Source organism: Tamandua tetradactyla, chromosome 4 (genome assembly GCF_023851605.1).
Source record: "Tamandua tetradactyla isolate mTamTet1 chromosome 4, mTamTet1.pri, whole genome shotgun sequence".
Classification (NCBI taxonomy): Eukaryota; Metazoa; Chordata; class Mammalia; order Pilosa; family Myrmecophagidae; genus Tamandua; species Tamandua tetradactyla.
This window is the reverse complement of record NC_135330.1, coordinates 64,203,913-64,227,629: the sequence shown is the minus strand read 5'-3', so window position 1 is coordinate 64,227,629 and position 23,717 is coordinate 64,203,913. Positions and strand designations below refer to the sequence as shown.

Genomic DNA, 23,717 nt, shown 5'->3' with positions numbered 1-23,717 from the left:
TAAACTCTCCTTTTTAAAAGTCATTCTGTTTCTGGTATACTGCATTCTGGCAGCTAGCAAACTAGAACAGGCTCTTCTTTGAAATAGGCTCATTTAGGGAAAAGGCAGGAATCAGGGAATGACCAGCCCTGCCTTCATTTCCCAGTATTTCTCACAGATCCCCACCCAGTCCCTGCTTGGTCTGGGAAGGCACCCGGCTTGCACTGACCCTGCCTTAGACGCATCCCAGTGAGAACCACTCAGAAGATAGAAAAGAAGGCTGAATTTATTTCGTTTCCTAAAGGTATAGGCCTCTCGTCTCCTTAGGGTTCTGGACTTAGAACCTGTGCTGGTTGGCATGGCTGCTGTTAACACCAGCTGGCTGCCTATCCCAGGAGAGGAGAGGGTCCAGGAGGCATTTTTTGCAGCCCTAGGCCCAGCCAGACCAAGAGGAGAAAAAAAACCCGGCTTGTATTGCCTGGGGCTGAATGTGGTGACCCTCAGAAATCACAGCAGCCCGGCGAGGGCTGTGGACCACATGACACACTTTAAGAGGAAGACTGAGACTTAGACAAGGTCATCTGACACAGCATCTGGGGAACCCCCTGCGAGGCCTCCTCCCCTGCTCCCTGAGGAGCGAAGCCCTGTGAACCAGAGCTGGTGGGGGGTGGGGGGGGCCTGTGGGAGCCTCTTCTCCCTGCAGCCTGGCCAGGTTCAGCCCTTCAGGCCAGAGTGACCAGGAGCAGGGGAGCAGTACCTGCTAAGATGACAGGTCAGCCCAGGCTACGGCTGCCCCCCCCCCCCACACACACACCAGGTTTCCTGTAGGTCCTCAAAGAGATGGCCTGGACTTGTTGCTTCCCGGGAGGGAAGGAAAGGCAGCAGAAGGTAATGCTGGTGGCGTCTCCTGGCAATCGGCCAGGAGGGAGGTAGGCTGATGGGATGGGACCGGAAGTTGTCTGGTGGGTCCCACGGTGCAGGAGAGTGACTGAATGGTTCTAATGCTTTAGGATGTCATGTGCATCCCACGGAGCTCAGACATCAGGAGCCGAGGGGACCCTACTTAACCTGTAATGAAAGGCACAGGGTAGCTTCACCCACCCAGGTGGAGGGAAGCCTGCAGACTGCACCCCAGGGCCCAGCACAATAAATTTGGGGGGCACTGAGCCACTGAAGCCCACGGCCATTCTCTGCGTGCTTCCTGTAGCTTCCTGATCCCCTCAGAGGAAGGGGGGTTCATTCCAATCACCTGGCAAGCTTATAAAACTCCCCAAACCCAGGCTGCGTGCAAAGTCTCCAGGGGGCAAGATCCAGGCATCTGTATTTTTAAAACCTCCCTTAGTGATTCCAATATGTAACTAAAGATTAGAAGGGGGGTGAAAGGAATTAAAATTGGTTTATTTTGGCTCTTTGGCTACAGTTCTGGATAAGAAAGGCAAAATTCACTAAAATAAAGTTTTGAACGATCTGTAGATAGACTAAAAATCTACAACAAGAAAAATTGACATCAGCACTAAAATGAGAACTTCCCATGAGGGCTGTTTTGGAAAGTATTTCTAAGAAACTTTTGAATCTCTTCTTGGGGGTAGGGCAGTGGAGGTGGGGATGGGGTGGTGGGGGTGGGGGTGGGTATTGAAGAGGATGGATTCTCAACTTGCTGCAGTGGGATAGGGAGGGGATGTCTCCCCAACTGAAGGACCCTCTGAAAGCCTGAGAACAACTAGAACGCTCCACTCCCAGCTTCCGGCACCCATCTGGAGTCCCAGACACGCGTGGCCTCTGGGAAACAACTAACTTTTAGTGAGGCCTTCTGTCCATCCGCAGGCACCATGCATATCTCATCCCTTTCAAACCCTACGTCAACACCACGAGGCAGGGTGACTATTCCTGGCTGCTAAGGGAGGGCACTGAAGCTCATACTTGAACAAATGTCCAGGGTCATGCAGTTGATAAGGAGGAGAGTCAGGACTCCAAGCCGGAATCTCTGCTGACCCTTTCCACCATGGCACTGGTTCCCAAATGCCGGTTCACAGACCCATGCCCATCCATGGGGAAATGAGAAGCAGAGGGTGACAGGGAGGATGTGGCACGTGTGTGAGGGTATGAGTGTTGCATGTATGTGTGCATTAGTATAAATGGGCCCACTGACCTTCACAGCAAGGACTATCATTTATTCTGAGATTATGTTTCTCCTGTTCTTTGTTGACATGTACTTTATGAAATGCAACTACTAGACAGTAAGGATTTTTCCCTTTTCACTGTGCTTACTTGGTGATATGAGAAGGTGGCAATTTTCTTTGCTCTCCAGTTTTCTCTCCTGAATGTCACTGTGCACCTAATCCCGGGGTCTGAGCCCTGCTGCGCCTCCATGCGGCCCTCTCACTCCCCCTCAGCCCCAGAGGAGGGGACTCTAACCAGGTGGGGATAGTCCAAAGCTTCTAAAGGGGGTCCACAGCCCAAGGTGTGGCCCTGTGAGCATCAGCACAAGAAACTAGGGCCCCACAAGGCCAGAGAAACATAGCTCTGGGGCAATTAACCCAGCCTTCTGTGCTGCAGTTTCCTGGAGTATGACACGGGGCTGAGCCCAGCACCCACTCAGAGGATGGCTGTGATGGGGAAAGGAGGCTGTCTGGGTGGAGGGTTCTGGGCACAGCATCGGCAACGCTGTAAACATGCAAAGTGGAACTGGACACAGGTACATATACATGTGCCTCCATCACCCCATCTCTGACTGCAGAGAGGCTCACATCTTAAAGAACAGCCGTGAAAGCCTGCGCTTCATGAGGAATGATGGCTCACTTGTGGACAAGGCCTAAGCTTAGAGATGATTTTGGAAAATGGACACATGCCATCAACCCTGCACAGGCAGGCACAGGGACTCCGCACCCCCGAGGCCAGAGCAGCTTGGGGACCCAGCCCTCCCTGGCCCGTGGTGGGAGCTCCTTACCGTTCAATGATGCGGTTGTTGTCCTGGAGGTCAAAGGCCAGCACCTTCATCTCCTTGCAGAGTTCCTGCATGCTGTCCAAGGCAGGGGCAGGGGAGCTGCCTGAAGCCACGCGCACACTGCCCAGACCCCTGCCACCTCTCCCCTGGGGGCTCCGGCCTCCTCTGTGGTCCCAGCCCAGGCAGCCTCTTTGGCTCCCAGGCTTAGCATGAGGCAAAAGCCCTCTGACCCTAATCTTAGCATTGCCCCCTACTCACCACCCTCTTCCCTGACGCTGACAGATACGCACACATATATCTCTCTTTGGCACTTACTGGAGAACCAGGTCAGCTTGTGCAGGGCTGGGATGAGGGGCTGTGGGAGGTGGTGAGGTCTGAGCCCCCTTCGTTCCATCTGGAAGGAGCTGGTGAGACAGCCAGTCAAGGATCTGCAGGGAGCCACACTTTAGTTAGAAGGGATGAACCTGCTTGTGAGTGTGTGTGTAGGTGGGTAGGGGTGCTAAGGAAAGATGAGCAAAGGGTAACAAAACTGCCCCCAGCTTGCTTCCCCGGAGTAGCCAGAATTCTTAAGCCTTTCCCATGAGCCCCTCTTCTCATTCTGGGGGTGCAGCCTGCACAACCTCCTTTATTCATCTGTGCTTGGATTTCATCCAGACTGCCAAGACAGTCTCCTTTATGTCTAACCCAACCCTTTTATGATATAATATGACCTACAAGCTACAGAGAAGGACGACAGGAAGCCCATTGCCATACTCTGCAAGAAAGGAGCTGCTGCTTGTGCCACGAACTGGGGAGCCCAGAGGGAAGAAGGGTGGCTCTCTCCTGAAAGCAGCAGCCTTTCCCTGCTCCTGCTGAAAAAGAGGCGAGCTTCTCAGAGCTGCCCTCTGTGCTGGTCTTTTCGCGGAGCGAGGATTAGAAGGCCAAAGAGCGCCCACATTTCCTCTCCGGGGTCTCTAAGGTTACAGAGGACGTTGAGGAAGACGTCCCGGCATTCCAGAGGCTCTGCCCTTGCACTGATCTTTAGCCTGAGATCAGCAGATGTAACTTCCACTCCTCCTCCCTCTTCCCCTTGTGGTTCAGAGACCTCCAACCACACCCCAGACTTGGTCAAGGGGAGCTCAGAGGCAGGGGGATGGCTCAAATGCCCCCGGGGCCCCTGATTGACCCAGCTCCCCTCTGCAGCCCCAGGCGCCCCTGCAGCCCGTGCACCTTGCTGAGACTCTCCTGGGCTCCCTGGGCTTCCGTGTTACACGCGGCCACTGAGCAGCCGACCAGGCGCAGGTGGTTCCTGGTGTCGTGCACCATTCTAGGGAGAGCAGGGGAACGGGGACTTAGAGGGGACTCGGCTCTCTCTTCCCGCGCCCACCCAGCTGTTTCTCAGGTCTCCACAAAGACTCAGAGAGGGGCTTTCCAGGTGCCAGAGGCCATGCTGTCCGGACCATCCCTGAAGGGTCCCAGCATTTGCCTTCCTCACTGCCGCTGTCCTTCCAGATGTGCGAGCAACGCTCCCACCCTGTGGTAATAAAACTGAGGAATAATCCTGCCCACGGTGATGCATCTCATTAGAAGCACAGTGGGGCACTGCAAAAATGCAGGCAATTTGGGGTGGGGGAAGGTTGCACAGGCCAGTTATGATGAGCCAGGTGCCAGGTATGGCTCTAGCCCCCACTGTGGCACTTTCTACAGCAAACTGCCCCTCGCCTCCTTTTTCCAGAATTATGGGTTCTCTCCTTCATGTGGAGGGAGCGAGAAAGAGTATTTCCCCCACTGCACAAAATGGAAACCGAGGCCCAGAGAGGTTATACCAGTGGTTGATTCTCAACCCTGGCCATGCACTAGAATCACTGGGGGAGCTTTTAAAATACTGGCGTCCTGTCCCACTCAAGACCAATTAAATACGAATTTGGGGTGAGTCAAAGCAGGCAGGTGGGGGAGGCCAGCACTAGTATTCTAATCAGCGGGGTGAGTGAATTCTGGTGTCAGCACAGAACGAGCCCACAGGTGCCATGGACCTCAGGACCTGGCAGCATGTGGGAAACTGTCCTCTCTTCTCAGGAGGGGCCGATAGTAACACAGGCAAGGGAAGGAGGGAGGGACTTTTCTATGAACCCAAAACTCCTGAAGGGGGCTCTTTGAGACTCAGTTTGCTCATCTGTGAAATGGGGTGATGCTAATAATGGCTCTGTAGGATATATACGGTGGAGTTAAGCCAATATAGAAATCATTTAGCATGCTGGGTCCACACGGGTGCACAAAACCACCCATTTCCTCGCCTTCCTTTACTATTCCCTCCCTCTCATTGAGGCCCCTGCAAAGCTCAGGGTTGTCTAAAGGCTGGAAGGACCAGGCCAGGCCCTGTGTCCATGAGCTAGACTGTTACCTCATCCGCTGGCCATGCGTGACCAGGGCCGCCTGGTACTTCTGCACGCGCTCCTCCTGGAACACCTGCAGGAGCCTCTTGGCTAAATGACTGAAATTCACCCTGAAAAGACAGGGAAACTGAGGCACAGAGATGAGCAGCCGGAGCTATGAAGCCCCTGTGCGAAGCCTACCATCCCCGGGTGTTCACCCTCACCTCATCACAAATTTCCCACCCCTGGGTCCGAGCAGGGGCTATGACTCAGAGGTAGGTGGGAGAAAATTCTCACACCCGTGATCACAGAGGCCAGAGAGACACGGGAGAGGGGCTATAGAACTCCAGAAAACACACACACACTCGAGCCTAGTCCCCAGAGGGAAGGGAAGGAACAGCGGTCAGGAAAGAGAGAAAGAGGCTGATGGTGTAGAACTGGGGGAGACTCCAACTAACCCTTAAGTCAGGGATCGGCTTCCTGAAAGATGAGAGGGTCCAGGGAACAGAGGGAAGCAGAAAGGAAGTCACAGGCAGAGGTCAGAGGCAGGAAGCAGTCTCTGGTCAGTGAGGACAACTGGGAAATGATCATGTTCATACCAGAAGGAAATCAAGTTATATCGAGACTGCTTCTGAGAAGCCTCCCTCCCCGGGGGCCCATAGAGAGTTATCCCAGCTGCCAATTTGACCCTTTTCCTCCCTGCCCGGTGACAGCCTGTGATCAGGGCCCTTCATTGCTTCTTGTCTGGCATGGAGAGCTGCTCTGCCTGGGTGACACCCGCCCTCCTGCCCAGGACAGGCCACTCACTTATCCAGCTTGTGAATCTGCTCCTCGTTGTAGCCAAGCCCTGAAGGAGAGAGAGGAATGATGTTACTTAGGCCATCAGCCAACAAAACAGGATGCCGCAAGAGTTGTGCAGGGCCATGCTGAGCACTCGGGGGTGGGGGTTGGTTACGGAGGTGGAGACGGCCCAGCATGGGCCCTGGTTCCTGGGAGGATAGAAGGGGTGAAACAAGCACCCACATAATTGCATTCCAATGAGGTAGGGGCCTAAAGGAGCTGCAGAGAAAGCTATGAAGCTCCAGAGGAAAGAAACCCATTGCCAAGGGTTGGAGAGATGGGTAACTGGGGAAGGCTTCAGGGGGCAGTGGTGGGTGAAATGGGCCTTGAAGGATGCTTGGCAGCCATGGCCCCCCACCCAGCACACGCCTCCCCTCCCAGAGTGGCCAGTGCTGACACCTGGTTGGTCCATCTCTGAACAGCCACCCTGCAGGGGGAGCCAGCTGAAGCTCTGCAGCAATGAGCTGGATAAAGCACCCTCCCTTTGTGCCACAGGCCCACCCTCCTCTTCTCAGCCCAGCCACTTTTTCCAGAAAGAGCGGGAAGATATTTGTCCTAGCAGTGAATATGGGCTGAAGTTTTCACTGCCTTGGCCGCCTTCTGACAGGTCCTTTCTAACCCCCACCCCCACCCCCCGCCACTGCACTAGGGAGATGGCGCCCAGCCCTGGGCTCTGCGGGAATGGACCTCTGGGTTAGTGGCAGCCCCAAGGTGAAGTGGTGCAGGAGGTTTTCTCTGCTGGCCTCCCACCCTCACTCCCCTACCTAGCAGAGAGCACTTGTGAAGCTGACAAGATCTGGGACAAGTCCCAGCCCTGACTCTGGTTAGTGGGAGGCTGTAGGCAGGTGACTCCGCCTCCCTGAGCCTGCTTCCTCATCTGTCTTGTGTATCACACAGGGTTCTCATGAGGAGGAACTGAGAGAGGGCCCTGGAAACTGTGAGCGTTTCTCAGAATGGCATCTCAGCACCTCCGGTGTTAACAGTTAGAGTTATTCTTCCAGGGGAAAATGCTTCATTTTAAATTTTAATAAAGGACTCTTGGAGACCAAAAGAAAGGAAACTCTCAGAAGGCTGATAAATGAAGTGATTAAAAACAGTTGGACCTAGATTACCTGGATTCGAATTTCATCTGTCACTTAAAAGATGTGTATCCTTAGACAAGTTATTTAAACTTTCTGTGTCTCAGTTTCTACATCTATAAATGGGGAGGGAAACAGTGATGAGCATTTCTGTGAGAATTAAATAAATTAAGAACATGCATAGCCCCTAGGATGGTGCCCAGCACATGAGAGGTGCTCAGAAGTCTCTTGATTATACTATTATGGAATGCCAGCCAGGGAGGCACCGTGTCCCTGAGGTGCCTCTATTACAGCAAAGGTGTAACACAGGTATAAGGCCAGTCTTGCTGAGCCCCCAGGCCCTCCTGGCTTCCAGGAAAGGAGAGTCTTTCTTCTTCTATCTCCTGTGGAGCTGCCCACAGCCTCCAGCCACAGCCTCAGAGGCTGGACTCGGGCAGGATGGAGGCTCCCAAGGACAGGTCATCTCCTAAAACTGCACTATCCAATATGGCGGCCACTAGACAGACACATGGCTGTTGGGCACTTAAAACATGGCCAGTGCAGCTAAGAAAATGAATTTCTATTTTAATTTAATTAATCGAATTAATTTAAATTGAAAAACTAAAGGCATGTAAACTATTTTTTTCCCCATTAAATGCAACTTTGTTTTGATTAACTGCATTGCATTTTGTTAAAAATGTAGTAATGGCAGCACAACATTGTGAATGTAACAATTCTGAAATATATGTCTGAATGTGTTTAAAAAGGAAAATGCTAGATTGTATGTATGGTAACAATAAAAATCTTAAAAAATCCATGGAACTGTATTACAAAAGCAGCGAACCCTAAGTTAAACCATGGACTACAGTTAAAAGTACAATGATAAAACTGTACTGTCATCAATCGTAACAAATACTCCACACCAATGCAAGGCAGTGATAACAGGGCAGTATATGGGAATCTTATATTTTATGCATGATTGCTCTGTAAATGCACAACTTCTCTAATAAGAAAAAATGAAAAACAAACAAACAAAAAAACTTAGTGTCCAAACAGAGACACACTTAAAGTATAGAATACAAACTGGATTTTGAAAATTTAGTGCCAAAAAGAATGTAAAGTATCTCTTTATTTTTTTTAAAAATTGATTACACACAGAAATGGCATTTTGGGTATATCGAGTTGAATGAAACATATTACAATTAATTTCACCTGCTTCTTTTTATTTTAAAAATGTTGGCTACTAGAAAACTTAAAATCATCTATGTAGCTCACATTATATTTCTACTAGAGAGTGCTTTTTAGATGATATTAGGGAATGAAGAGAACTTGGGCATCAAACTGAAGACCTTCAGCCTACAGATTAGGAAATGCTTGGGGCACGGTGGGGAGAGAAAGTCAGCTTGCTTGCTCCCTCACACCAAGAGACAACTAGGACCTCCCAGGCTCCTCCTGCCCCCCATCACCAGCCTTCCCCTGGGGTCCACCTGGCCTTCCCTGGGATGGCAATCACCTTTGGCAAGGGTCTTAGTGGTGATTAGGAGATTGGTGACTCTACATGCTGTTTTTCATGACATCTCCCTTTCTGTGAAACCTGGCCACTTGAGTGCTCCAAAGAGACAATGGAGGGAAAAATACTTCTTAAACTGTAGAGTGCCCTCCAAAGATGAGGCCTTTCTCTCTAGGGCTCCCTTTTCCACAGCACCCACTTTCCAGCCCACTGTGTCCTCCACCCGTGCCACCTAAGCCTCTCTTATGAAAACCGTCATGGGGGTAAAGGCTTCGTGTCCCTGTTTGGTCTGTGGGTGAACCGCAGGCGGGGGCCCACTGCACCCCACCTCTACAGCTGCACAGTAGGCATGCCAGCAACCAGAAGGGAAGGGGGCACGGAGGGAGGAAAGGGGCACATCAAGCCTTGTGCTGTCCCCACGGCTCACCTGGCTTCATCCTGGATTTCTTGAACTGTTTGTAGATAAGACACATCTTGTCCAAACAGCACTGAATCTGCTGGATGCTGAGGGCAGAAGACAAAGCACCAGGTGATGGGAGACTCAAACAGCACAGAATAAAGGGCGATGAATGGATGCGATGGCAAGGGAGGGGCAGAAGCTGTTTCCCTGCAGGACAAGCCTCACTGTTCCAGCTTTGGGGGGTGGGGGCAATCCATGATTGGGGTGACTTTCTTGTTTTTAAGCTTGTTTGAGGCACTTGGAACTAGTGAGCCATCCTCTCATCCACATACTTTCATATTCGCCCTCTACTTCTCCCTCATTACACACACACACCAGGCATTTGGTAAGGCATGAGAAATCTAGAAAAGAAGCCAAACAGGATGGACAATAGGAGATTACCCTTTGCTATAGCAAGAAAGCCCAGCATGGGGCTTTGGGTCCTAAAACCCGAGAGACGCAGGCAGTGAGGCTGCTGCTGGAGGTGGGGGTGGGGATCACCTGACAGAAATAGTGCCTTCATGGTGTACCCAATGCCTGGCACAGAAAAGGAACTTGAATAAAGAACTAATCAAAGATCCTAGTTTAAAACAAGTGGGTTGGTTCCGCCTGGTGGCAGGAGATGGCCTCTCAAGGACCTTTTCAGGCTGGAAGTCAGCCCTTTGAGATGTTGGGTGTGTGTGTGTGTGGGGGGGGTTCTTTCTTACCCCCAGACCTATCTTGCCCCACTTCCTCCCCCGAGAGGCCCCCCAGCACCTCCATCTCAGCTATTTCTGGAGCTGGATGCTCAGCAGGGCACATGTCTGTGGTTGGGGCTCCGCGGCCCAGGAGAGCTCCCTCCAGAGAACGTATGGGATTGGGGGGGGGGGGTTGGGGGGGGGAACAGGACCACAGAGCCACAGTCTTCATCCAAAATGCTCGAGGCCAGATGTGTTCAGAATTCAGAATGCCCTCTCCTCCCCCTCCCCGATTTCAGAAAGGTAATCGGGTGCACGTACAACTAGCATCCCACAACCAAATACATGCGTGTCTTCAGAGACTCATAAGATGATTCCCCCTAAGTAAGTTAAATAGAACCATAAAGAGCCTCGTGTCCGTTTAGCTCAGGTTTTGCAGCCAAAACAGTTAACGGAGAACTTCGTGGATTTTGGAGCCCTTTGAATTTAGCCCCTGGCCATGGGATCAGGGATCTGCAGGGGTGCTGACTGCAGGAGGTACCGAGGAGAAGGGAGGGCTCCCAAAGAGCACCAGCCATGCCCACTTGGGGGCTCTGCGTGGCTCGGAGCAAGGGGCACATCCAATTCTGGGGGTGGGTGGGCATTTTTATGTTTCTTAAAAGGCAGAAAGGGGTTTTAAAGGTTGTAAAACCCTGGTGGAGGCCAAGAGCGCAGGCTTTGGAGAGGGGCAGACCTGACCTGAAACCTAAACTCCGTATTGGTCAGTTACTGCGGGAACTTGGGGGAGCAGTGCGCCGCACGGTCCTCCTCGCCCCCAGCACGGCTGAGGGGTAACGATGCTGATCTAAGTGAGAAAACCTGTCCGAGGGCATGGTGCCGGGCGAGAGTTCGGAAGAGAAAGGGGGTGACACTGTTCTTTTGTTCAGAACTTTCAGACCTGCTAAGATTCCCAAATTGCTCCCAACCCCCCAGATGAGGGCAGGCCCCCAATTCTTTCCGCCCCCGTGGCCAGTCACAGGATGGGGGTCATGCTCCTTCCTGAGCCCCCCCCCCACCCCTGCCCTGGCCCCTGCCTTGATACGGGAGAAAGCAGGCTGGTGCCTACAATGGCCCCTGGCCCTTTTGAGGGGTGCGCCCCCACCCCCACCCCACCAAGGAAAACCCCACAGACCTTCTGTCCGCATGTACCTGATCCCGGTTCTTCACCAGATCAGAGCTCAGGGCGCTCAGGCTCTTTTGGGTCTCTGTGATGTTTTGGGAACACCTGGAGAGGACCTCGGCCAACTGCAGGGCAGAAAGGCGTGCTCAGCGGGGGTCCCGATGCAGCCTGGCCGCCGGCTCCTCCCACCCGGCCTCCTGCGGCCCCCACCCTCGGCCGCACTCACCGTCCGCAGCCGGCCCCGCAGCGCCCAGGCCTCCTGCAGTTCCTGGATCTCAGATCTCCCAGCCACGGGGCTGAACCTTGAAGGAGGGAAGGAGGGAAGGAGAGAAGGAGGAAGGCCACGTTCGGGAGCTGAAAATGCTGTCCGGCTTTGGAGACAGCTGAGGTGCGGGCAGAGAGCTCTGGGCAGGTCCCGGCACCTCTGGGGTGTCTGCAGAGCGTGGTGGTCGGGGCTCCTTAGCCTCTAGCTTGAAGGGCTAGAAGAAGCCTCAACAAAATGGTGACATTATTGAACATTAAAAAAAATAAAGATGGAATGGATGAAAACACCACAAATCTATTAAAATGCAGGAGTCATATGATGCAAGGCAGCTATTAATGGATTCCTGACCGTGAAGCTGATGGCTAAAGGGAAAGAATGAAGTTCCTGTCCAGAACAAACTATATTTCATGATAACCAACAAATTATTCATGGGGAAAAAGCTGTATTCTATAGAAGAATTCTAGCCAATAATGTGGCAGGACTTGGAATGGTGGCATCCTTTTGTCCCCAGGAAATTATCATTTGGGCAAAGTGTTAAAATCCATGACACATGGACAAGGGGTGGACATTCGTGGGGTCCCAATGTACCATCACACTGATTCTTTCATAGGAAAAATGCAATAGGGGGTTGCAATAGGGGGTTCAGGCTGTCACCACCCAGTGTGGGTCAACTGAACTCTGCAGCAGCACCTGTGACAAATTCTAGGCAAAAAGGTTTAACTTGAGTCTACCCAGCCCTTAGATCTCCCAGTTTACAGGAAATGCCAGGAAAAGTGAATGAGACAAAGAACATCAAGCGGAAGCCCCAGCCAAGCACAGACGGTGGACGATGGGCGTGGTCTCTTCAACAAGTCAGGGTCACATAAGAAAAAGGGAGCTGTGTTCAGGGGCAGGCCTGTGCGACAGTAAGATGGACTTATGGAACATAACAACTAGATATATACAAAGTGTGGTCCTGGATTGATCCTGATTTGGACAAAATCAACTATAAAAGATCATTTTGAGGAAAATTAGGGACACTTTTTTTATGGGTAGGTACTAGATGAGATGACAATGTATTGACATAGAAAGGGAGAGCTCATTAGCTGAAAAAAGCAGGTTACAAAATAGTAAATACAGTATAATCTCATGCCAACTAATATTTATACTTGTACACATATAGTAGCAGACTGTCTAAAAGGATCTATGCGACTGAGATAAGCAATAATCTCTGGGTGGTAGGATGTGGTATTTTCATTTCCTTATTTTTGTTCATCTGTATTTTCTAACTTTCTATCATTTGCATATATTGTTGTTGTTTGTTTTTTATAATAATAACAATTAAGAAAAAAGAGTCCTGTATATTTTGGTTTGGGACTGGAGGGGCAGAGAGTGGGGGAGAAGAAGAGGTGAGTTAAGAGAGAATTAGGAATGAGTTGGAAGCCCCACAAAGCAGGAACTGTGCCTGCTTTGCTCACCTTTGTTCACACTTCGCCTCATAAAGGATTTAGCACATAGTAGTTACTCAATATATGATGACTGAACAAATTATTGAATGTAGGAATGAATGCAGTACTTGGCGGCAAACAGGATGAGGCTGAACCCATCCACTGGACAGGGAGCCAGGAGACAAGGGTTTGAGCCCTAGCTGGTACTGGCCAACTCCATGACCTTGGGTAAGTCATTTTAGCTGTCCAGGTTATACAGGGGACACATTTCTTTCCAGCTATCTAATAAGGTGTCTGTGGGACACATCGAATGGGACCACAGGTGTAAAAGATCTTTATAAAGGGCTGGACTAGAAAGCATATTCCAGGCACACAATTTTCAGTGGGTAGAAGTGGGCTAAGAATTTGGGATTCTAAGAGCCAGTCCTGGCTGCCTGACCTGTGCCTCAGGATGGCCACAGCTGTCCAGGAGGAGCAGGGACAAAGGCAGGGACACTCTGGAAAGGGAGCCAGAGGCAGGGAGGAGTGTGCTGTGGGTAGACAGGTGAGCAACCAGGCTGGGTAATGGCAGACACTTTGTGCCAGGCACGCGGGCTTCTCCAAACAAGAACTTCAGCTCATTAAAATATCTCAAATTCCACTGTGGGAAGAGCTAGTGACTTCAGACCTCAGAAGAATCTACGGGTCTGAGGAAGTTCAGGAAAGAATGAGATTGCAACATGGTAGAGCCCGGAGGCCTCAGGGATCCTCCAACCCTCTCGTCTTGAAAACAAAGATGCAGAGGCCCAGACAGAGTTAGGTGGGGATGGCCCAAGGTCACACTGTGAGTTAGTGGAGAATATGCACCAGCCCTCTGGCTCCCACCAGCTGATCCTGCTCTGCCATGCTCCTCCTTGAAGGGTGGTTGAAACAGGCTTCAAAGCTGGCACCAGTCTGACCCTGAGCTCTCCATCTTCCTGGCCTCTGAGGAAGCCTTGGAATGAGTATCAGAAAAACATGAGCCAGCAGACACCAGGTCTCCAGGCAGGGCCAGCCTATCACTCCTCACACCCCTGTCAGACCAGGGCAAGCAGGGAGACAAATACCCAGAATGCTTTCTCTACACCTCTCTTTCCTGCTCAAGAACCTACAATGACTCCCGATTGGCCATTTTATTGGGATCTGACCTCCCAACTGGACCCTCTGAGACCTTTTCAGGTTTTCCTCTTTACTCCCACCCCTCTGTCACTCTTCAGCAACTTCTATGGGATATTTTTCATCAATAGGGACCCCAACAAGCTTCTCCAGCACCCCTCACCTCTCCAAATGTGGCTCCCTTCCCCTCTGTCTCTGCACAGGATCTTCTCACCCAAGGCATTTCTCTCTCCTTTCAGTATTAAAAAGCCTCACCTCCTCCAGGAAGCCCTCCATAACTGCCTCTGCCCATCCCTAGTCTCCCCTTTCTCAACTATCCTGTCACCCATCACATGCTCAGAAAGGGCTCTTAGGGTGGCCCAATCACTCTCTCTGTCAGGGAAGCATGGGCCCCTTTGCATGGGATGATGCCACATTTATCCTTGGAACCCCTTTCTCTGCCCTGGATGGAGCCCTCCTCATAGGAGACTCACTTACGATGCTGTTGGCTGATGTCTGCCTCTCATCTCTGTCACGTTTGAAGGGACCTCAGCCATGACTGGGACTCTGTCCCTGTCATCTAGAGATACTCTTCCTGCTCCTTCCCCCACGCCTCTCCACCTGCCCCTCCATCAGGGTTGCCGCTGCCAAGTCCCAGGAAGCGCAAGACTGCAGTGAGCCACCCCTGCTAGGAACCCCTGAGCCTCCTGAGGGCAAGGGCCGGGGGCAGCGAGGGCGTGGAGGCATCAGGCTGGTTTGGCACAGTCTCTGTTCCTCTGTCACCACGTCTTTCGTTGAGGGGTTCCAGCCACCCATCAGCTCCTCTGGGCTACGGAGCCCCAACTCTCCCCAATGCCATAGGCCCTGGACCTTCCAGAATTTGAGGCAGCCATGCCCACTTCTCAGACGTGTTCTGGTCAGTGACAGCCTGCCCCAGTCATGCATCTCCAGACCCTCCAGCTTGGTTTCCTCCTTCTCAGTCTTTCCCTTTTTCTATCCCATCACCTCTAACTTGCCCAAGACAGAGGAGGCACTAAGTGTGTTCTGAGGAAGGGGAGGGACTTACGGAGGGGCAGGGAACCTGAAGAGGGCAGAGGACAAGTTAAAGACCCAGAGGAAGCAGGAGCAGGAGTGTGGCCGTCCCTGCCACGCATGTCCAGGGGCCGGTGCGTGGGGGTGAGGCCTCCCCGAGTCCTTCTCTGAGGCCTGGGCAGAGCGAGCAGTCCAAATAATTCAGAGAAGGGGTCAGACAGGAGGGGGAGGGCACCTGCCTTGTGCCAGGAGAGCCATTGCCCCTTGGGCCCCTACCTGAGGTGAGGGACAGGCTGGGGCGGGGGGGGGGGGGGGTTATGGACAGTCATTTGGTGAGGGGAATAAGGAGCAGGCTGGGAACGCCCTCCCGGTTCTAGCAGGGTGGGGAAGGCAGGAGCTCCGGGTGGGGGAGGCGAGGGGCGCTGTCGGAAATTACAAGGATGAGGAACAGACGAGAGGGAGAAGGGCTGCGGGCTCACACCAGCCTCGGTCCCTGCTGCGGCCTCCCCGCCCCAGGCAGGACACCTACCTGTCTGAGCCCAGGCTGCTGCTGGAAGAGGAGGGCGTCCGTGTCACCTCCAGTGTCCGCCTGCACGTGGTCTGGAGCACCTCCCTGCCGGAGGGCAGCCCGAGTCAGAGACCCCTTCTCCCAGCAGACCTGGGCCCCGTGCACAGTGTCACGGCCCCACGCTGGTTTGGAAAGAGCCAGGGTTTCCCCCGCCAACCCGCCCTTGCCCTCTCCACCCTGCCCGCCGGGGAACTCACACCACCCAGTGCAGCCCCCGCAGCATCAGCTCCTGCCCATCCAGCAGGGTCCGTGCGAGCCGCAGGGCCTGGTAGCCAGCGCCCAACACACCCTGAAACACGCAGGGGGCAGGGTCAGATCCCGCATCCCTGACCCCTGTGGGCCAACCCTCCCTGCCACCTGGGGGCCACCTCACCTTAGCCGTGTTGCAATCTCCCGGCAGGTCCACTTTGGGGACAAACTTGAGGATGTCCAGGGCAGCTGCAGGCAAAGATCCTGTTTGAGGACTTGCCGATATGGTCTGGTTCAATGCTGAGCCTGTTTTTCCCCACTGTCAGCCTACACTCACCCCTCACCCCCTATCTCCCACCTCAAGCTTCCTAAATCACCCAGAGCCCCCCATCTTCCCAAACTCTCCAGGCCTTCACCTTAAACACACAGAACTCGTCTTTAGAACCACAGTCTCTCACTGCCCCCTCGTGCCCACTTTGGAAAACTGCATCCTCATTCCCAAGGCCCCACCCTCAACCTCTTTAAAACAGGGACTGAAATCACTGTCTTGCCTGCGGGTTTTGAATTAATTTCCCTGCCCAGCCTTGGAGAAACTGGCAGCATCCAGATGAGAAGGGATGATACTTTGCTAGGATTTGTGAAATCTCTGGGCCCCTGGCCACCTTCTCTCCAGCTGTTTGGACCCCTGCTCCCACTAACACCAGCTGAGGTCTCCCCTCCCACTGCAGAGCCTGGGGAGAGCGTGTTAGGTCCAAATCCCCTTGTCTCAATTGGCGTTTCTTTCACAGCCCTGAGGATGCTGTGAACTCAGAGTGGTCAAGCCACAAGCCCAAGTCACATGGCGTCTCAGAGGCGTACACAGAATCAGAACCCAGATCCGCCTCTTGTCCTCAGTGGGGCTCCAAAAACAACCCTCGAGAAGACTCATCACTGCTCTGGATTGTAACCTCTGCCTCCAGAGGAGAAAAGATGCGGCCTGCGTGCCCTACTCACGGTCCCTGAAGGCCAGCCCCTTGGGGGTCTCGCTGGCCATGCTGAACAGGGTCAGGGGGCTGCTGGCAGTTGTGTGGGCGATGTGCTGTGCCGAGAGGCTGGGCTCGAGGACGCAGAGGTGGCCCTCAAAGAGGTACTCCTGGTGCCGGGGGGCCACGCTGGTCTGCTTATACACGGCCTCCAGAAAGATGGCAATCCTGGGCAGCCCAGGGGCAGAGGGAGGGAAGAGGAACAGAAGAAGTGTCAGCGGGCACGGCAGGCAGGACATCGGTCAGGGTGACTCAAACCCCAGCTAAGAGTGTGTCCATGGAGAGCCCTGGCTCTGCTACTCTGAGGGAGGGAATGAGGTTGTTTTTTTCTTTCATCAAAGGTAGAGCGACGAAGGCTTGAGTCCAAGACTTACAGCGATAGAGGCAGAGTGAGAAAAGAACCCAGGATTCCCACCATCCAGTCTCTATCTTCCCACTTCTTCTAGCTGGTCCCATTAAAATTCACCTAGTCCCATAGAATGCTCAAGGAATAAAGAGTTCTATGAGCAAATAAGTTTTGGAAATGCATTTCGTCCCTATTTCTTGGGAAATTTATACTGCACATTGCTGAATCTCTGGAGTCCAGCAACAAGCAAACTGTGTGGAACTCGTTTTCCCCCACCCAATGTTTGCACCCAGAAGCTTTCATGTCCAAACATCCCACAGAACGTGCCAGAGGAGAGGCTGTTTCCAATGAGCTCTTCTGCTGCTGACCCTCCCTTGGCCCCACCTACGTGTTATGAGCGTGGATGTAGACGTGGTGCAGGACTGCCTGGGACAGGGAGAAGACGTGGACGACGACGCGCTGCAGGATGTCACTGGTCTCAGCAAAGAACTGGTCGAAGCCCCAGCACTTGGCCTGCTCCGCCTCCAGGATGTTGGCCAGGATGGGCACCAGCTGGCTCTGCAGCCCCCTGCCCTCCCGGGACATGGAGGCTGTCAGGGGCCAGAGTCCGGGCTCGTCCTCCTCTAACAGGTATAGGGGCATTCCATGAGGACATCGGGAGGAGACAGGACCGATGTGGCAGGGCAGGGTGGGCTAGGGGGTGAGGGGAAGCTGAGGGAACTTGTTCTCGCATCCAGATGGAGCACCGGAGGCCAGAAAGGGAAAGTGCCTTTGCCTGAAGCTGCATCATGTCAGGGGCCCCGCTGGACAAGGCCCCAGGAGTCTCAGCTCTCAGCAGAGAGAAGTGACACCCAGCCCAGATGCAGGTCTCTGTCTGCCCCTCCACGGGGCCCTACTCACAGGGACAGCCGGCACGTGATGGGGAGGGTATAGCTCCACTCCAGGGGCCCGTTCTCCCCCCTCTGGGTGCCTGCAATGGCCCCGGCTGGCTTCTCTGTGATAATCCGGTACCTGGTGTGAGGCAGGACTGAGTCAGAAGACCTCCAGCCCATCGAGCTGAGTTCTTGCCCCACCTTTGCCCCTGGCAGCCTTTGTGGACCTCAGGCAAGTCACTTTTTGAGTCTCAGTAGAGGTGTGGTGAGCGCAAATGAGGGGAGGGTCACTGTGCAGTGTGCACTGACATAAGAGATGATTACCATACTCCCAGCAAGCCACGGCCAGGTTTCAGCTACTTGCAATTAAATGGAGCCTGGGTGGGAGGTGGGGGGCAGCAGGTGGGACCCTAGGAGAACCATGGAGTTCCAGGGGGAGGAGGGGGGCCTCTGAATGAAGACACTGCAGGGGCTGTGAGAGGGGAGGCCCAGGGGCTCGCCCCCCCTCAGCCCCTGCCCCGTGCTCCCCGTACATGATCTCCTTGTTACGCCGTGGCCCGCCAAAGGGGATGAAGGGCAGGCTGCCGGTGGCCGCATGGTACAGGGTCACCCCGATGCTCCAGAGATCCACGGTCACCCCAAAAGCCTTCTGCTGGGGCTTGTGAAGTACCGCCCTCTCGTACATGTCAGGGTGCTGCCGGAGGGAGAACCAGACAGGAGCCGTGGACGGGGAGGGTGGGCGAGGGCCCGAGTCCCCCCTCCCCAGAACCCCTGCCACCGCCTTCCGGTGAAAACCAGAACCACTCCCAAACCATCCCCCACCCAGGACACTTCTGTCTGACCCCCTCTGCTCTGGCGCAGGCGGTGACCAGCGGCTCCCCAGCCGCAGTGAGCGTCAGTTCACGCAGCGGCCTGCCCAGGGGGGACCTGGGTGGGGCGGCCGCGCAGGCTGTGGCATCCCATCCTGGGTCTTACAGAACCGACTCGGAGGAGTGAGTTATGGTCCTGCGGGGAGCGGAGGGATGGGCCGAGCTCTCCAAAGGGGGGCTTTGGGGGGGGGGTCCCAAGGTGAGGGCCGGCCGCGGCGGGGGCAGCTGTCAGCTGGGGGCAGTGGGCCCGGGGGTCCGGCTCACCAAGTACTCCTCCGTCCCGTAGACCGAGACGAACTTCTCATCGTCGTCCAGCTCGCGCGCGGCGCCGAAGTCGGTCAGCTTGTAGATGCTGCGGCCCTCGGCGCCCATGAGGCGCATGATGTTCCCGGGCTTGATGTCGCGGTGGACCACGCCGTTCTCCCGCAGGTGGTTCATGCCGGCCACTGCGGACAGAGGGGGCAGCTGGCGGGCGCGGGCGGGGCGGTCCGGGGCCCGAGGCCCGCCCGGAAGGCGGTGCCGAGGTTCAGCGGGACAGGGGGTCGCCCGGGCTCACGCAGACGGGCTCCGGGCAAAGGCAGGGGGCCCTGAGGCTCCACCTGGATTCTCTAAGAAACCAAGAGGGATGGTGGCGCCCTGAGGAAGGGCTGGGGTCGACTGCACTTGAGTTGCGGAGAGGAGGCCTGGCCCGGAGCCCTCCCCCACCCTTTCCACTTTCAGAGTGCGTTTGAAACCGAACGATTAGCAGGATTTACAGGTCCTGCCCATTTGGCCGTCTCCGCCCCAGTTCTGTTACTGGAGTTCCGGATGTCTTTCCTCGTTGGCGTATTTGTTTGGGCAGTGTCTGCCCCTCTGGGGCCGCGGCCTCACGTTGAGGACCTGGGCCTGGGTCTCTGGGGGTGCAGGGAGGGCTCACCCACACAGCGCAGCACCACCAGGAACTCATCCTCGGGCAGCCCAAAGGCGTGCTCAGGGCTCTCCAGCACGCTCAGCAGGCTCCCGCTGGAGCAGTACTCCATCACCAGCACCTTCTGCCGGCTGGGCCCCTGGGGGAGGGGGCAGACGCAGGCGTGCAGGGTGTCAGTTCTCCCCCCAGCCCACTGCCGTGACGCCCCCATCCTCCTGGGCCCCAGCTCCTGGCCTGGCTTCCCTCCTGGACCTCCTCCAGCTCCCCCACTGGAACTCCATGGGTCTTTTCCTAATCAGGAAGCCCTCTCCCACTCGGCCCCCTACCCAGGCTCCCCGCCTCCAGCACCCTTTCCTCTGCCCCGCAGGTTGTTCGGGCAGCGTGACCCGCTGATGAGCACGTGACCAAGTCTGTGTTACTGGGTGACCCGACTCTCCCCTTCCTGGATGGGTCAGGGACATGACTGTCCTCCCCAAGCAGACACGGGACCCACCGTCTCCTCCACTGCAAACAGCTTGACGATGTTCTGGTGGTTGAGCCTCCTCAGGACCTCGAACTCCCGCATCTGCACCTCCCGCGGCCGCATGTAGCTGGCCGTGTTGAAGACCTTCACGGCCACCAGCTCCCCGGATTTCTGTAGAGGGGGAGACGAGGGCTGGAAGACTGCACAGATCCCAGTGAGTCCCACCTCCGCCCTAGAGACGGCTGTCCCCTCCCATTCAGCCGCTCCTGCCACCCCAGTCCCAGAGGCCACAAGGACGGCCCGGGTGGGCCTGGAGACTCCCGCCCCCGGCTCCTTCCTGTACTCAGAGGGCAGGTAGCCCAGTGCCTGCAGACCAGGGCTTGGCACCCCTGGCGCCCTGCCAAGGTGGTGACTTGTTGCGACCACTCTTGTCGTTGATGGTCATCACAGTGGTGGCTGAGAGTCACTGGTGCTAGCGGCAGAGCTGGGATTAGGTCCTGGTCTAACACCGGCTGTCACGTATGAGACAGTGGAGTGCCATTCTCTCCTATGTTCTAGTGGAGCTCTGCAAGGAGCTCAAGATAAATCCAAACAAGTCCTACTTCCCACCTCTGCTCTTCCTTGATCCGATTTGCTGCCACTTACCCTGGATGTCTTGCTCTTTGCTTCCATTTCTTTCTGGTCCCAACCTGAGCCTTGCATCTCAAGTAGCCCCCTTTCCACTCCCTACCCCTGTGTCCCCGCCCCCCAGAGTGTGCAACTCAAACCCCAGAGGCCTCTGCCCAGCCACAGGCCCCCCTTGATGCCCCCTGGGGCCGAGTGTACCTAGAGCTGACTGGGTGGGAGAGGGGCTGGGCCAGGACCCTACCTTGTTGCGGGCCTTATATACGCTGGCGGTGGCCCCCTGTCCCAACAGGTCGTCTGTGTGCCACAGGTAATTGACGGTGCTCTGCATCTCCTGCTTCCGGCTGGCCGACCGCCTTCCGCCTGGAAGAAGAGCATGCCTGGGGGGGTCCGGGATTCCATCACTGACCTGGGGTGACACCGGCGGCCTGGTCAGCACCCCACGTAGGGCTCCACGTGGCCCTTCCACAGGCTACGGGGCAGGGAGTGTGAAGCCCAGAGAGGTGAAGTAACCCCTAAAGAAACACCACCTAGGAGCAAGGGACCCCACTTGGCCCTCAGACCTCAGCCTGCACCTGCCCGACCCACAAGGCATTCATTCTATCTCTCCCCGTGTCCCTCCAACCCCCCCCCCCCCCCCCCCCCCCCCCCCCCCCCCCCCCCCCCCCCCCCCCCCCCCCCCCCCCCCCCCCCCCCCCCCCCCCCCCCCCCCCCCCCCCCCCCCCCCCCCCCCCCCCCAGAGAGGCCGTTCTGCGGAGACCAACCTCTTTTCTCTCTCACCTCTCCCAGGCACGGAGAATTTCCGTTTCCTGGTATCCAGGCCTGGGATTGTCCCAGGAAGCAGAAACAGAGATGGAGGCAGGGCCCGGATCAGGCAGCGCCACCCACACCACCTCAAATCTCCAGGATTGCAACATGAGCCTGGAGCCCCTCCCCACCCACTGGCTGGGCCCACCACTTCCTGCTGCTGTGCACTAACAGTTGCTCTTGCAGTGGCCAGCATGGCTAGGCCAGAGTGCTCCAGAGGGGAAAGGGGCTGCTGTGGAAAGTGTGTCTGTGTGTGCGCACGTAAATGTATGGGGGTGTGTGAGTGCGGGTGCGGTGAAGGTAATACACCATTAAATCTGGGGATCCTGAGGACCTGAAACCCCTCTACAACTCCTTTCTGCATCTCTCCAAAGGCCAGTTCCTCTAACACAATTGGTTCTTGCCTCAGGAGAGGTTCCACTCAATGCTTCTCTGAAAAACAGAACCAGTGCCGGCTTTTCTAGATGACTGGAGAAAGGAGCATATGATGGGCTTCTGTCCCTTAAAAATACTCTCAAATAAATCTAGACTAACATCTCATAGGTTCTCCAATGGAGAAGTTAGCTTTGAGTCTTTTGTCTCTGGGATCTTTGTTTAAAATCTTTGTTTAAAACTTATGTCTTTGAGAATGGTAGTTCCTTGAGTCAGAGGCCACTTCAGTAGTTTCTGTTAGTGTGTTCATGTCGCCCTTTTACAGAACCAACCGAGGTGCTGAGGATCTCCCTGAAGAGGAGATAACAGCTGGGCAGGAGTGAGCCCATCAGAGGCTGAAGAGGATTCCAGCCAGAGGGCCTGGGGTGTGGGGGTGTGAGGTGCAGAGAGTGCACCCTGAAATCACGGCCAAGGGCCCAGCCTGGGGAGGGGTGGGCAGCAGGTTTTACCCCTTCATCATCCTCCCCACGGCCGGTCCCTCACAGGGGTCCCGGTGCTGGAGCAGGACCCCGCAGAAGTCCCCGGGGTCATGGACCAGGTGGTGCAAAGGGCGGTACGTCTTGCCTGGGTTCCTTCTCTGGCCCTGCCGGGGCTGTGCTCGGGAGCTCTGAGAGTGGGGGGCACGCCTGGCCCAGCGGTGCCTGCCCTGCAGCCCCCCAGCACTGCGCCGGTGCCCATTCACTGAGTGGCTGCACGAATGAAGAGCATGAAGCAGCCACCCCCACCCCCCACCCCGCCTCCCTCTTCAGGACTCTACGGTGGCCAAATCCACACTTACCCCACGCTCTGAGCAGCCCCGGATCAGGCAAAGACTCTTCTCAGTGAGTCTGTGTTGTGCTTTCTGTCTGTGGCAAGCCCAGGGGCTGAGCTGCACCGGAAAGAGGAGGGCGGATGAGAGGCACCCCTCCGTGCTGTTTGATTCTCAGCTTCCATCAAAGGCCGCCGGCCCCAGCTCCTTAACCCTTTCCTGTTTGTCACCCAACCTTACGGGGTTGGGTGTTTCCAGCCCTATTCCCCAGCTGGTCCGGAAGACTTTTCTTACCACCTCAGCCCCTCCTGGGCCTTAAGCCAGGGAGAAAGACCCCAGGAGAGGTGAGGGCAGTCGCCAGAAGCTGGGCAGGAGAGAAATGTGGAGGCAGAACCAAATGCTGGCTTCAGTGGCAGGGCGGGGAAGGAGGGGGAAGGGGGGTGGGTGATTGGAAGCAGAGCCGGGGAAGGGAGCGCGGCTGGTGGCCAGTGGGTCCCACTATGCTGCAACCCTCCCCGCCCCTCCCTGGCCTGCAAGCAGTCTCTTCCAAGGTTGCCCACGATAGAGTGAGCACAGGGCATTGCTGGCTCCCCTGCAGCCCCAGAAAGACAGGGGGAGAGGGTGCTGAGCCGGGAAAGGTGCTGCAGACACACCCCGCACCCCACACTGCAGCTGTCCATCTTCCCTGACAGACACTGAGCACTCACCCCATCTCAGCTGCAGGGGGTGCAGACTGTGGGTGGCAACTCCAGAACTTTCAGGGCTCGCGTCACTTACGGGCAGCACCCATAGCCTCCTGGTGCCCACAGGCCCCGGGGACCCACAGGCTGGGCCAGTTGAGGTGGCCTCACGCTGCCCAATAGCCCGGACACTGGGGCTAGAGGGCCACCTCCCTGCCTCCTGGTCAGCCCAACACCCAGCCCAGGCTGTCAGCTCTCTCAGACTTCCTGGTTTCGTTCTTTCTCTGTCTCTTAAAGAGACAGAGGCCCCTGGGGTGGCAGCCAAGCAGAAAGGAGAAAAGAGTTCCCAAATAGAGGCTAGATCTGGAGTCTGAGTCACAAAGAGGCCAGGAAATG

The 23,717-nt window shown here is 55.4% G+C and overlaps 1 protein-coding gene across 3 annotated transcripts; it reads right to left on the bottom strand.

The window, feature by feature from the left end:
• Positions 1-247: 247 nt before the first annotated feature.
• IKBKE (inhibitor of nuclear factor kappa B kinase subunit epsilon) lies at positions 248-23,717 on the bottom strand. Of its 3 annotated transcripts, none has more exons than XM_077157608.1 (22): positions 23,349-23,717; positions 22,672-22,761; positions 20,899-21,063; positions 20,061-20,201; positions 19,577-19,706; positions 18,925-19,106; positions 18,325-18,485; positions 17,820-17,930; positions 17,308-17,487; positions 16,545-16,741; positions 15,736-15,800; positions 15,560-15,651; positions 15,324-15,407; positions 11,184-11,259; positions 10,970-11,082; positions 9,110-9,186; positions 6,082-6,121; positions 5,304-5,405; positions 4,133-4,229; positions 3,239-3,351; positions 2,927-2,998; positions 248-1,047 (listed from the first exon to the last, which is right to left on the bottom strand). In XM_077157608.1, the coding sequence occupies exons 3-22, from the start codon at positions 20,983-20,985 to the stop codon at positions 1,014-1,016; spliced, it is 2,154 nt and encodes a 717-aa protein (XP_077013723.1). In that variant the 5' UTR covers positions 20,986-21,063; positions 22,672-22,761; positions 23,349-23,717; the 3' UTR covers positions 248-1,013. The 3 variants fall into 3 exon arrangements, with proteins under 3 accessions (XP_077013723.1, XP_077013724.1, XP_077013722.1); XM_077157609.1 differs by having other exon boundaries at positions 20,899-21,034; XM_077157607.1 differs by having other exon boundaries at positions 20,899-21,017.

Excerpts from the sequence above, each read along its gene's own strand:
- IKBKE (XM_077157608.1), bottom strand. The coding sequence starts at position 20,985 with ATGCAGAGCACCGTCAATTACCTGTGGCACACAGACGACCTGTTGGGA. Across the intron at positions 17,931-18,324 it reads CGGCGTAACAAGGAGATCAT|GTACCGGATTATCACAGAGA; the intron begins GTACGGGGAGCA and ends GCCTCACACCAG. Across the intron at positions 1,048-2,926 it reads AACAACCGCATCATTGAACG|GTTAAGTAGGGTCCCCTCGG; the intron begins GTAAGGAGCTCC and ends CTTTCATTACAG.